This window comes from Ailuropoda melanoleuca, chromosome 8 (genome assembly GCF_002007445.2).
Source record: "Ailuropoda melanoleuca isolate Jingjing chromosome 8, ASM200744v2, whole genome shotgun sequence".
Lineage (NCBI taxonomy): Eukaryota > Metazoa > Chordata > Mammalia > Carnivora > Ursidae > Ailuropoda > Ailuropoda melanoleuca.
This window is the reverse complement of record NC_048225.1, coordinates 30,796,859-30,809,381: the sequence shown is the minus strand read 5'-3', so window position 1 is coordinate 30,809,381 and position 12,523 is coordinate 30,796,859. Positions and strand designations below refer to the sequence as shown.

At 36.7% G+C, this 12,523-nt stretch overlaps 1 protein-coding gene across 1 annotated transcript in view; it reads left to right on the top strand.

Moving 5' to 3' along the window:
- CNTN5 (contactin 5) overlaps positions 1 to 12,523 on the top strand; it is a 1,363,322-nt gene that overhangs the window by 1,343,042 nt on the left and 7,757 nt on the right. Inside the window, exons 22-23 of the mRNA XM_034666129.1 lie at positions 3,219 to 3,405; positions 4,196 to 4,308. Of these exons, the coding sequence (XP_034522020.1) occupies positions 3,219 to 3,405; positions 4,196 to 4,308 (300 nt within the window). The remainder of the gene's footprint in view (positions 1 to 3,218; positions 3,406 to 4,195; positions 4,309 to 12,523) is intronic.

Here is a 12,523-nt window from a genome sequence, read left to right as displayed (position 1 = left end):
TTTTGTTTTACCCTTCCTCCCATCAAAAAAAAAAAAAAGGTGGGGGGCAAATAATTATCATTTCACTGTGAAAGTAACTCCTGTACTTTTTTTTAAAAACATGCCAGAAAAAGAATATCTATCTTTTTTTTTTTAGATTTCTCTGCAGGTTTTATTATTTTATTGCTTTTTTAAATTAAACCTTTTTATTTTAATTCCAGTATAGTTAGCATACATTGTTACATTAATTTTAGGCGTACAATATAGTGATTCGACAATTCTATATGTCATTACCCAGTGCTCATCATAATAAGTATACTCTTAATTTCCTTCACATATTTCACCTGTCACCCCCACTCACCCACCTCTGATATGCTTTATTTTAAATGAGTACCCTCAGTTAAAGTTGTTTTTTTTTTCCATCAAGAACATTTTTTACCTAAGGCATACTTTAGAATACACTGTGTAAGTTTCAGTTGGAATTTGTTGTTGTTGTTTTCATAATCAGTTACTTAAGAAACATTTTATCTTTCACTAGGATGTTTAATTTTATGGTGATTAATCAGAACATTAAACACTCAATATTTAGAAATCAAAATTTATAGTGAAGTCTGTACCAAAATTTATTGAATTTAAACATACTTGTTTCCCTCAAATACATGCATTTAATTAATTTGAAATAATATAACCAATTAAAGAACATTAAAACAGAGAAGTGGGAATCAGATATTTCACTGGAAAGGAAAGATGGATTTGTTCATCTAATGGATTCAGCTCAGCCAATTTTGTAGTTTGAAAATAACAGATTTATTCACTTAAAATATTCTCAAAGATGAAGCAAGATAAGCTAGTTCTCAGAATTGGGAATAATGAGTCCATCATCATATAAAAGTTAGGATTTTAGAGGATTCCAGCTTAATCAAATGGATTTTGGAAGTTCAGTCACTCAGCTGTATACCAGTTCAAATCTGTGAAGAGACAGCGATGAAAAATAAGAATGTGACTATCTTTTTAGGCTTTAAAGAAAATAAAGAGATAGATATATACAAAGATATATGAGATCTGTGTACATGTATCAGATAGGGTTTGGTTGCAAAGAACTAAATTACTCTAAATAGTTTAAGTAAGAAGTATTATAGTTATTAAATGTTTTATAAAATCATGGACTTAAATCAATAGACTTCAGGGTGACTTGAAAGATCAAGAATGACTCTTAAAGCCAAAGTATAGGACCAACATAAAGGAAGATGTCTTCTAAGCCACCAGGCCCAGAAGCATACTCCATTGCCGCGGTGAAAAAAGCCACTACAATCAGGATGGTGCCACATTCAGGAAGCTGCTGTGATCTGGAGACCTCCACTATTGTTGCCAGTTCCAGAATTCCACCATGTGAACTATGATTTGCACCAACAAAATGGATGCCCTGTACCCTGATTCTTGATTCTCATAAAGCTAATGGTCAGACAATGAATCACTTATTAAAGCCGCCGCAGAGCCGGGAGGGAAGGAAAAATAATGACTCCATTAATGTCCTTACCAGCAGAAATGCAGAAGAAGTTCAATCTCCATCTCACTTTTACTTTTAAATCTCAGGAATATTCATCAGACTGGCTGAAGCTAAAAGACATTGAGTCCTAATTGCAAGAGTCTTAGAAATAAGATTTTTAGCTCTCCATCTCCTTCAGTACAGGGAGATAACTGGAATGAGAGTGAAATGGATGTTGAACACTAATGTACCATATCCCTTTGGTTACTCAACATACATACACATCATTTTCTCACTCAACAGCAGCAATAAGCAACAATTGTGTTCCATACTGATATGTAAAATATCACTTTTACAAATGAAAATGTACTGATATTTCCCTAAGCAGGAAAGCCAAGGAAAGTTCCATCAGTAAATCTGTCCATCTCAGGGTGAAAGTTTATTCTTCCTCCAATGAACTACATTAGAAATTTACCTACCTACAACACTATATAAAATATCAGAAGAAAGGAAGGGGCCCAAGTCATTAATATATATACATGAAACAGGACCTGGAAGAAAGTATAGCTATTATAGCTTTCATTTCATAAAGTTGCAGTTACAAATTTATAATTTCCTTCCTCCTCTACCTATTTTTTCTTTCTTTTGCCTTCAGCCAGCACCTGGGCTGATATAGACCTTTTAATTTGATGTGGTGACTCAAATGTTTTTTTTTTCCTGAGAGACAAGAGCCCATACTGACTTCCTATGGCTATAGCTAGAAATGGCAGTCTTAAGGCATTACCCATAGTATTTCAAATAACAAAAACAACAACAACAATAAAAAAAAAAAAAACCCTCACTGCCCACAGTGTATAGTAGCAACCTTAGCTGAAAGCCTCTGGAATATGTGGTGTTTGGCTTCCTAGCCTCTACAGTAGACAAAGAACTTGAAGGAGGATGAAATGGGGGCAGTGATCCACTTCTTTCACCACAGCAGTTAATGGTGGGGGTGGGAGTAATGCTGTTCCATTACTTTTACTAGAGTAGGTAAATAGAGGAATAAAAATTACTCTTTTATCCATTTAAATATGGTTACATTCTGATGTCTGAGATAATGTTAAGCTTTAGGTATATAAAGAGAGTTACTTAAACTCACAAAGGGTTCAAGTTCGGTATGAGAGCAGTCACCATGAGCTCATAATCAGGAAAGATCATCTCAATGCATAAATTGTGTTTTGACAGAAAAGTTATTTCTGCCTCCCTCCCATATCCTAGCAATATGATATGTCTACATTTAAACCACTCCCAAGTATTGTGAATGTTCTCTACCACCTCTTCTCTATTAAACCCATACAGCTTATATGACTCACCTTTATGTGAGGCCCAGAAGGAAATATTGTTCATGTCTCTTTCTCAAAAAATTCATTCAAAGCCCTATGGCTTTGAAAAGTAAAAGTTTCTGATAACCTACGAGAGAAGAGCACTTCTTCAATTTCTTTGAATGATTCTTCCTTAATGTCAGGATGTGTTTGGGGCTCTTTCCAAGCAGCTCATGCTACCAGACTAGAAGGCAGCACCTTTCATTGCTCTGCTGAGTACTGCTAAGACGCACACAGATATAAATCAGGCAGTGTCTAAGACTGATTTTGCCTCGTTAGCAGTACCTGTTAATTGGATGATACAAGAGTGATTTCTTGGGGCTTTAGGAAAACCAATCACGAGCATAGAAGAAACTTCAAAATTAATCTGTCATTTAATACTTTGTTGACAGGTTGGTTATCGGAAAGACATGGAACAAGAAGATGCAGCAGAAACAGTCAAAACTAGAGGGAATGAGTCCTCTGTCATTCTGACAGGATTAGAAGGAAATACTTTATATCACTTCACAGTGAGGGCTTATAATGGAGCTGGATATGGGCCACCTAGCAGTGAAGTGAGTGCAACCACCAAGAAATTCCGTAAGTGACCTGGGCTTTTTGTTTGTTTCAGACAAAAGGGAAACATCTTTTAACATTTCTGAAAGCCCCTGTAAGGTACAAATAAGGAGAGTTGAAGGGGAGTTTTGTTTCATAGTCTTGCTTGAATACTTAGATCTGAATTCTGAAACTAGCTCAGAAAATTTTGCATTCACAGTAGACAAAGGTTATCTTCCTGTGAAACACGGCCAAGTGATTTTGACACAGACAGAAGATAAAAGGATTCTGGTTCAAAAGCTCAGTAGAGTAGCTATTAAAAAGACACTCTGGAGCAAAAATCCTCCTTATCTGACTCCAGCTGGAAAGAAGCCTATGGTCCCAGCCAAATACTAAACACAAGAAAAGATTGAAATACAAAGATTTAAGTGAAGAAATGTATTTAAGACTCCTTGTCAGTTCACTTTTTTTATAATAATAATTTTTTATTATGTTATGTTAGTCACCATCAGTATATCCTTGGTTTTTGATGTACTGTTCCATGATTCATTATTTGCATATAACACCCAGTGCACCATGCAATATGTGCCCTCCTTAATACCCATCACCGGCCTATCCCAGTCCCCACCCCCCTCCCCTCTGAAACCCGCAGTTTGTTTCCCAGAGTCCATAGTCTCTCATGGTTCATTCTCCCTTCTGTTTATCCCCCCTTCATTCTTCCCTTCCTTCTCCTACCGATATTCCTGCCATTTCTTATGTTCCATAAATGAGTGAAACCATATGATAATTGTCTTTCTTTGCTTGATTTATTTCACTTTCACTTTTTATTTTGCAGCCCCTAGTCAAGCACCCAGCAATCTCAGGTGGGAACAGCAAGGCTCTCAGCTTTCTCTGGGCTGGGAACCAGTCAGACCATTAGCCAATGAATCTGAAGTCATGGGCTACAAGGTCAGTATGTTTCTTCACTCTCTTTATAGACACTCATCTTAAAAATTAGTATGAGGATGTATGATTATAAGGCATAAAAGGCCATTCGCATATCTATTTTTCCCAATCATTTTCTACCTATAACTTAGAAGAAAGTCTCCCTACAATAGGTAAGCCAAGGCAGTCAAAATCAGGTTTAACTGTGCAAGGCATAGAAAGGGAATGAGTAGAGAAAGCAGCAACAATTTGAATGCAGGATGATGATGGCTCCATGAAGCAGTGTCAGGACCAGCATAACTTAAGCAGAGTCCTAGCATTTTCTCTCAGAAGACAAACTTTTCTGGCAAATGACAAAGACTGGATGATTTAATTTGGGTGGAAAGACTTGGCAAAAAAAAAAAAAAAAAAAAAAAAAGAAGGAATGCTAGGGCCAGCACACTGGGTTAAGAAAGAGTCCATGGAGAGACAGCAAGCTCCAAAATAGACACAGCATTTCACATACAGTCATCCTTAAATGTGCCAGCAAGAGAGATGGAAATATGAAAACACTGATTTGTTTTTGAAAAACAACTTTGTCTCTAATTTTAAAATATATGTTTTCTATGTATTGATTTGGTTGAATTTCAAATTTTTTTTTCATCAGATTCTATTATTGTCTTAAACTCCATACAGAACCATACATTGAATATTATTTATATCAGAAATTTTAAACATTTTGATAATGTTTAGACTGAAAATCATCATTTATGTGGCTTTTCAATTATCAGAAATAGTAATACGGTATTTTATATATAAATTGCTAAAATTCTGAAGCTAAATACTTAAGAAGTTATAAATGAAATTTATTGTAAGGGAAGCAATTCCCATTAATCATATTTTAAGTCACAAATTATATTATTTCTTACAGACTATAATTAGTATGGATGGCAGACACTCTTATTACTCAAACATACACACTGAAATCTGTTTTAATCCTCAGAGATACTGAATTTGATCTTTTGGGGAAGGGTAGGTGAGCCATTTTTTATACCCTCCCGTTTGCCCTCTTCCCTCTATACCCTTACCCAAATAACCATGTCCTTACAGCTTTTCCTCTAAGGCAAATATACCTTCAATAATTAGAGGTAACAGTATGGCCTGAAATGGTCATATACCTTCCAAGAACCAATCTAATATCATTAGAACTATGACAACCAAACTCCCAAACTGGAGAGGCAAAGTAGAAAACAAGGAAGAGCTACATGAAAAAATATGGGCGCCTGACAGAACCAGTCAGTGTAAGGCACCTCTCAGGTAATAAGACCTGAAGTATATGTGAGGTTGGGCATAGGGTTCCCAGGCAAGGTAATCATTCTTTTGCTCACCATTACCCCATCTATCTCTGTCACTGTTCTTCCTCTTTATATGTGGCTGTTTCCCCAACCAGACTATATGTGATTGAAGGCAGAAATTCTTTCTCATTACTATAACCCCAATGTTTCTAGAATGGATGAATAAATTAATTAATTTAACCCAGCTAGATGTATATTATGCAATTACTCATAAGTATATATTATCAGATGTGTGTTTTTCCAGCATGGTATTCCCATTTGTTAGGTGTAGTGGGAAAAGAACACTGGCTTCTAAGTCAGACTTTCATTAAAATCCTAGTTGTGTAACTCTGATCAAGTTCCTTAATTTCTCTTAGTCTCATTTTCTTAACTCCAAAATGGCAAAAATAACAAAATAATACCTATCATACAGGATTATTTCATGGATTAAATAAGATAGTTTATGTAAAATAACAAATAGCTGTTAGCATATAGAAGGTGCTGACTTAAAAATAAAATACTATTTATTCTATTTGTTTTGGGAGGAGAATACCTGGTTAAGTGAAATTTTAACAAAAGGAACTGATTTTTGGAAGTTGCCTGCCAGTTCTGTCTAAATGAAGACAGCAGAAGTTACCTTGAAATACCTTCTTGCAGGGGGAAGAATCACTAGCATGTTCCATCTTAGTTGTATAATTTATAGACAAATAGGTACACATTGATAGATGATTTTTTTCTTTTATTTCCTTTAAATTGTTATACTTGCTAATATCCTTGAGAAGAAAAAGCTCATTCCTAAGAAAGGAGTCTGCTGATAACAAATGGAGTGAGGCCTCAAAGCCTGTTCTATTGCAACTAACTCTTATTAGAACTTCTGACAGACAGGATAATCCCCAATGAGATACCTATTGGCAGAAATGTCACAAAGTGCCCCATGAGGGAAAAAGGACTTTAGGCTAATAACCACAGCTTAACATGGAGCCTGGATTCTCCTGGGAAGGTCTGGTTTTCTCAGAGCAGGTGGCTAAGGATTAAAGCTCCTCCTAACACAGGCACAAGGGGCCAGGAATGTGATTAGAAACAATAGCTACAAATTTAAAGTACAAGGATGTAACCCAGAAAACACAAGCTTATAACCCTCTTTTCTGAGCATGACTTTGAGGAAAACTCCTTCAGCCTAGGCAAGAATGTGCACGACAGCTAAAGAGCTATACCGTTTGGATGGAGATTCACCCAAGTATGGAGTGACCAAGGCTGAGCATGAAACTCAGAGGAAAAAAAACCTTTTTGATTTCTACTACATCTCCCCAAATTACTGCCAGACCAAGAGTGACCTAGCCACTGGACCAAGAATACCAGTGTAATAGTGGACCACGTCTTAAGCACAATAGCACACAGCAGCCACAAAAGCTTAACAAATGTAGATGCAAGTCAGCACACTATTTCTCTATCCATGAGGCAATTTGAGGTAGAGGATTTCCTGCTTAAAAGGATAAAAGAAAGCTTCCAAAATTAATTGTAATATCAAAAAGAGAAGTAAATTTATTTTTATTCTTTGTCTTTGCCAAGCTACTTTACTTTATTATAAGCAAAAGAGATCACTAGAAATGTGCATGGTATGTACGTTTCAGGCTAGGAAACTTGAAGTCAATGCCTGAGGTTTAAAATGCAAGGACTGTGTATTTCACTTCCCTCCCTGCATTTTGTCCAGCTCTTTAATTTGTTGTTTTTATAATAATAATTTTTATTATATTTTGTTATTCACCATACAGTACATCCCTAGTTTTTGATGTAAAGTTCCATGATTCATTACTTGTGTTTAATACCCAGTGCACCATGCAATACATGCCCTCCTTAATACCCATCATCAGCCTATCCCATTCCCCCACCACCCCACCCCTCTGAAGCCCTCAGTTTGTTTCCCAGAGTCCATAGTCTCCATTCTTTTATTCTGGGGTGTAGTGTTCTGTATATCTATGAGGTCCAATCCGGTCTAGTATATCATTCAAAGCTCTTGTTTCTTTGTTGATTTTCTGCTTAGGTGATCTGTCGATTGCTGATAGTGGAGTGTTGAGGTCCCCTACTATTAACGTACTTTTATCTATCTGTCTCTTCATTCTGGTTAAGAGTTGGCTTGTGTATCTTGCTCCCCTGTTTTCAGGGAATAGATATTTATAATTGTCATATCCACTTGTTGGATACATCCTTTAAGAATAATATTGTGTCCTTCTATATCTCTAACTACAGTCTTTAGTTTAAAAATCTAATCTGTCTGTTATGAGAATTGCTACCCCAGGTTTCTTTTGAGGTCCATTGGCATGAAAAATGGTTTTCCATCCCTTCACTTTCAGTCTAGATGTATCCTTAGGTTAAAGATGAATCTCTTGTAGACAGCAGATGGATGGGTCATATTTTTTATCCAATCTGCAACCCTGTGGCATTTTATGGGAGCAGTTAGGCCATTCACATTGAGAGTGATTATTGAGAGATATGATTTTAATGATGCCATGTTGCCTGTAAAGTCTTTGTTTCTATAGATTGTAAAAATTTCTATTCTGTATCACTCTTGGGTCCATTTTACTTTTATAGAACCCCCCTTAATAATCTCCTGTAGGGCTGGTTTCATGGTTACGAATTTGGTCGGTATCTGGTGATCCTGGAAGGTCCTTAACTCTCCATCAATTCTGAATGACAGCCTTGCTGGATAAAGGATCCTTGGCTGCATGTTTCTCTCGGATAGAGCTTTAAAAATATCCCGCCAACCCTACCTCTCATTCCAGATCCGTGTAGACAGGTCTGACGTAATTCTGATATTTTTGCCTCTGTACGTGAGAAATTTCTTTACCCTGGCTGCTTTCAATACTGTATCCTTGAATCTAATATTTGGAAATTGCATTATGACATCATGTGGCGTAGGTTTGTCATGGTTGAACTTGGAAGGTTCTCTCTGCCTCTTGGACAGAAATGCTTGTTTCCTTTGCTAGATTAAGGAAGTTTTCAACTACAATTTGTTCAAATATCTCTTCTAGACCTCTGTTTTTCTCCACCCCTTTGAGGATGCCGATGATTCTGACATTGGAACTTTTCATCGAGTCAGTAATCCATAACCTACATTCTTGAGATTGGATTTTTTTTGAGCCGAGTTTCTGTTTCAACTTTCTCTTCTACCATCCCATCCTCCAATTCACTAATTCGTTCTTCTGCCTCATTTACCCTGGCCATCAGAGCATCTAGTTTGGACTGCATTTGAGTCATAGCATTTTCAATTTATGCCAGATTCACTCTCATTTCCACCCTTAGAGATTCTATATTCTCGTTAATATTTTCATTAATATTCTTTTCAAATCTACATATCATCATGACCATTATTACTCTGAACTCCATTTCTGATAACTTGGTTATATCCATATCCATCAGTTCTGTGGCAGAGGCCACAGACTCATTATCTTTTCTTTGCTGAGGGGGATTTCTCCTCCTTGTCATTCTGATGAGGAGAGGTTACGGGGTTGCCCAGAGCCCAAATTATTGACCAGGACCCAAGCAGTGTACACTTGTTTTATAGGGACCTTAGGGATGTCGACTTCTTGATTTTTCAGCCTGCCTTCTGGGGGAGGGCCTGCCACTCTGATATTCAGGCAGTCCTGTTTGGGTAGAGTCTCCCTGTCCTCTCATGTGGTTGTTAGGGTTAAATACTGATCCATCTTTGCTAAGCTCCAGCTCTATCAGGGTAAGCCGTGGCTCGGAGGACTCAGCACCGGCCAGGCCGGTCAGGCACAGTGGTCTGTGCAGGGCTGCATCTTCACCTGGGCAGTGAGAAAAGGAGCGCCCACCTAACTAAGGATGACTGGGTTGCAAGCCCTGTCTTAATAAGACAGACGGCCTAATTCTAAAGGCCTGTGGCAGTTGTTTCCCAGGGGATGGGTGAATCGTTTTTCAGGCAGAATCACTCCAGCCTGTCACTACAAAGGCAGAGCCAGGAGAGGTTCTCTTCCAGTTTCAGACCACACTGGTGAGAGAATCAGGAAAGACCTGGGATGTGTGCTGGGCATCAGTCTGAAGAAGTTGGCTAAGACAGGATCCTTGTCCAAAAGCATAGAAAGATAAGTGCCAATGAGTGTTCTAGGCTCTGAGGGTCCCACAGTGAATGAGACAGAGAAAGTCCTTCTCAGAGAGCTTCCACACCAGAAAGGGAATACCTAGGAAGCTTCTCTTAGATGCTGCCAGACTGGGAGAACTCCATCCCCAACTGCCCCATCTGAAGAGTTTATAAACAGACCTTAACCGGGTTCTGCTGTGAATACCATGGAGACGTCCTCAATGGCGCAGAGCTCTCTCAATGCTCTGTGTATTCCACCTTTTGTATTAAGTCTGTATTAAGTCCAGAGTAGATGAATTCAGAGAAGTCTTCATCTAGAAGTTTTCCCGATTGTGAAAAGGGTTGAAAAGTGATAAACATGGAGAAAATTAGATTTTCCTCCAGACTTGGTCCATAAATAATAAACCCAACTCTTTTCTTATAGTTAGGATACTAAATACAGGATTGAACTCATGATTTGAAAATAAACCACAAAAACCCATAATAAAATAATAAAATAATAAAATAAAAGAGTGGAATTTGACATTCAACCAATCCATTTTCTAAGAAGCATCGATCTTACTTACTTACTTAATTTCATAGATTGAAGTGTCAACATATATAAGGACAAAATGTTAACAAAGAAAGATATGATGAGAAATTTTATGCAAGGTGTCAGAAGATAAAGGAGGTCTCCTCAACATAAATCTTATCAGGGACCCCAAAAATAACCAAGAATATAGTGGAAGAAAGATGGATGGAATCAAACCATATGTTGTTGTATCAGAGGAGACATATTAAAATTAAATCTATTCAGATAAATGTTAAGTATTACCTCGTTGTGAAATTTCTTACTGCTTTTTGAGATCATGCAAGAGATCCTAAACTTCTTAGGGTTTTGTTTAACAAGTCCAGATTTAATAGCAATAATTTCAAGACATCACAGCTTTCATTAAAAAGTAAGAGAAATAGAAGCTTGAAGAACCACAAGAAATGTTGGGAAAAGATTGTCTCTTGAAGATATGGCCACAAATTATTCTCATGCAAATAAAATAACTCCCCATTTGAAAAGTTAAATCATATTTGGATTACTTAGTGTAATTTATAACTTCTTCAGGTCCCTTATTATTTCTTTCTCTTCTTTTCTTATATTTCCCAATTCAGAAATGTATTATTAATATATTATTTGTAAGTAATTGGGAAAATGGAGCAAAAACTTCAAATTATTTTTTTCTAATTTAATATACTTTTCTTATATTTCTTTAATACATTTTTCTATATTTCTTATATTTCTCAAATAAATGCTTTTCAATGAAGAAAATGTTATTTTTATAACTCCTCTAGTAAGGAGTCTGTATTTCGAGTCTTTAATTTTGGCACATCTGTATGGGCATTCCTAAGGAAATACCAAGGCCAATAACAAAGCTGTGGACTAAAGCATATTCAGCCATAATTCTCCCTAATAATCTTGAGAATGGAGAAATTTTTTCTTTATATTATGAAAGAAGCTTACCAAGATTATAAAATAAAACAACCATCTTCTATCCACCTTATTGTTCTCATGTAGATTTAAGCCCAAGTGAAAGGGAAAATAAATATTATACACCTGGGAGCTATACTTTCACTTGTGCAAATATCTCCTTCCCCACTAAGAGAAACTTTTATCCATTCAGAAAAAAAAAAAAAAAAACGAAGAGTCAGAAGGAATTCAGGACAAGGACCTCAGGCTACATACTAAAATAATAATAACAATAAATAATAATAATAATAAAGGTTTTGTTTTCTGGGCTACAACTAGAAAGTTTCCTTTCCTAGGTATACCCTTTCTCCATAGATCTTCCCCCCTCACCTCTACTTTCTGCCTGTTTACGTACCCAGAGAGAGTAGGGGGAAAATCAGGTTCAAAGTTTACTGGTTATTAAGTGTTCCATCAATGTAGTTTTTGTGTATTTATTCAACTTAGATATCAGGACCTTCCAGACTCCTGAGATACATGTACACTTGGATTGATATTTTATTCCACACCCTACAGAATTCTGAAGACCACCTCTATATTTATCCAGCTTCTCAAGGGAGCTTAATGTCATTGACCATTCTAATTTCCTTGATTTCCTGTATCTTGCAGCTGTTCCTTCCTCTTATATTTACTCCATATATGGGATTCAGCCTTGTTCTTGTGGTACCCACAAATTAAAAAGACTCATATATAATAAGTTATACTATTCTTTTGCATGTGATTATGCTTGAAATTTTTTTATAATAAAATACTTTTAAAAATAAAACAAAAATGGCTTATATAATATCAAATATATACCTGTAGAAAGCAGACTTGAGAGAAATGTTGGCAGGAGCATGTAGAGTGAAAAGCACACCATACAGGCAAATACCTGGAGATTGCCCATAGGAAGTCCTGTTCTTAAAAGTGCTTTTGGCCGTCCTCCAGTCTCTGGTACTTATGCTTCCCCAATTTCTTTTCATCTTGCTTCTATCATCTTGCTAATTTCTCACCCTCCCATCACCACTGGGGCTTCAGATTCCTCACCTCCTATTATGAAGAGCAGATGTACCCGTTGACTATTCCCAGGATGCTCAGCTGCTGAATAGGCCTTCCCTTTAATAGGATCCATCCTTCTCAGGGGCACTCATGGGTAAAGAAAAGCAAAAATTTATTGTTATATCTTTGAGCCTACTCACACCATTATTGTCTTACCATCATACATATCGACTAGCCATCTCCAGATCATGTCTTTCAGAATAACAGTACCACATTAATTATTTGTTTAGAATCACTTTTTTGGATAACTCACTCTTCTGAGCTTGTTAAGTAGGATTTGAGGATAGTCTTGAAAAT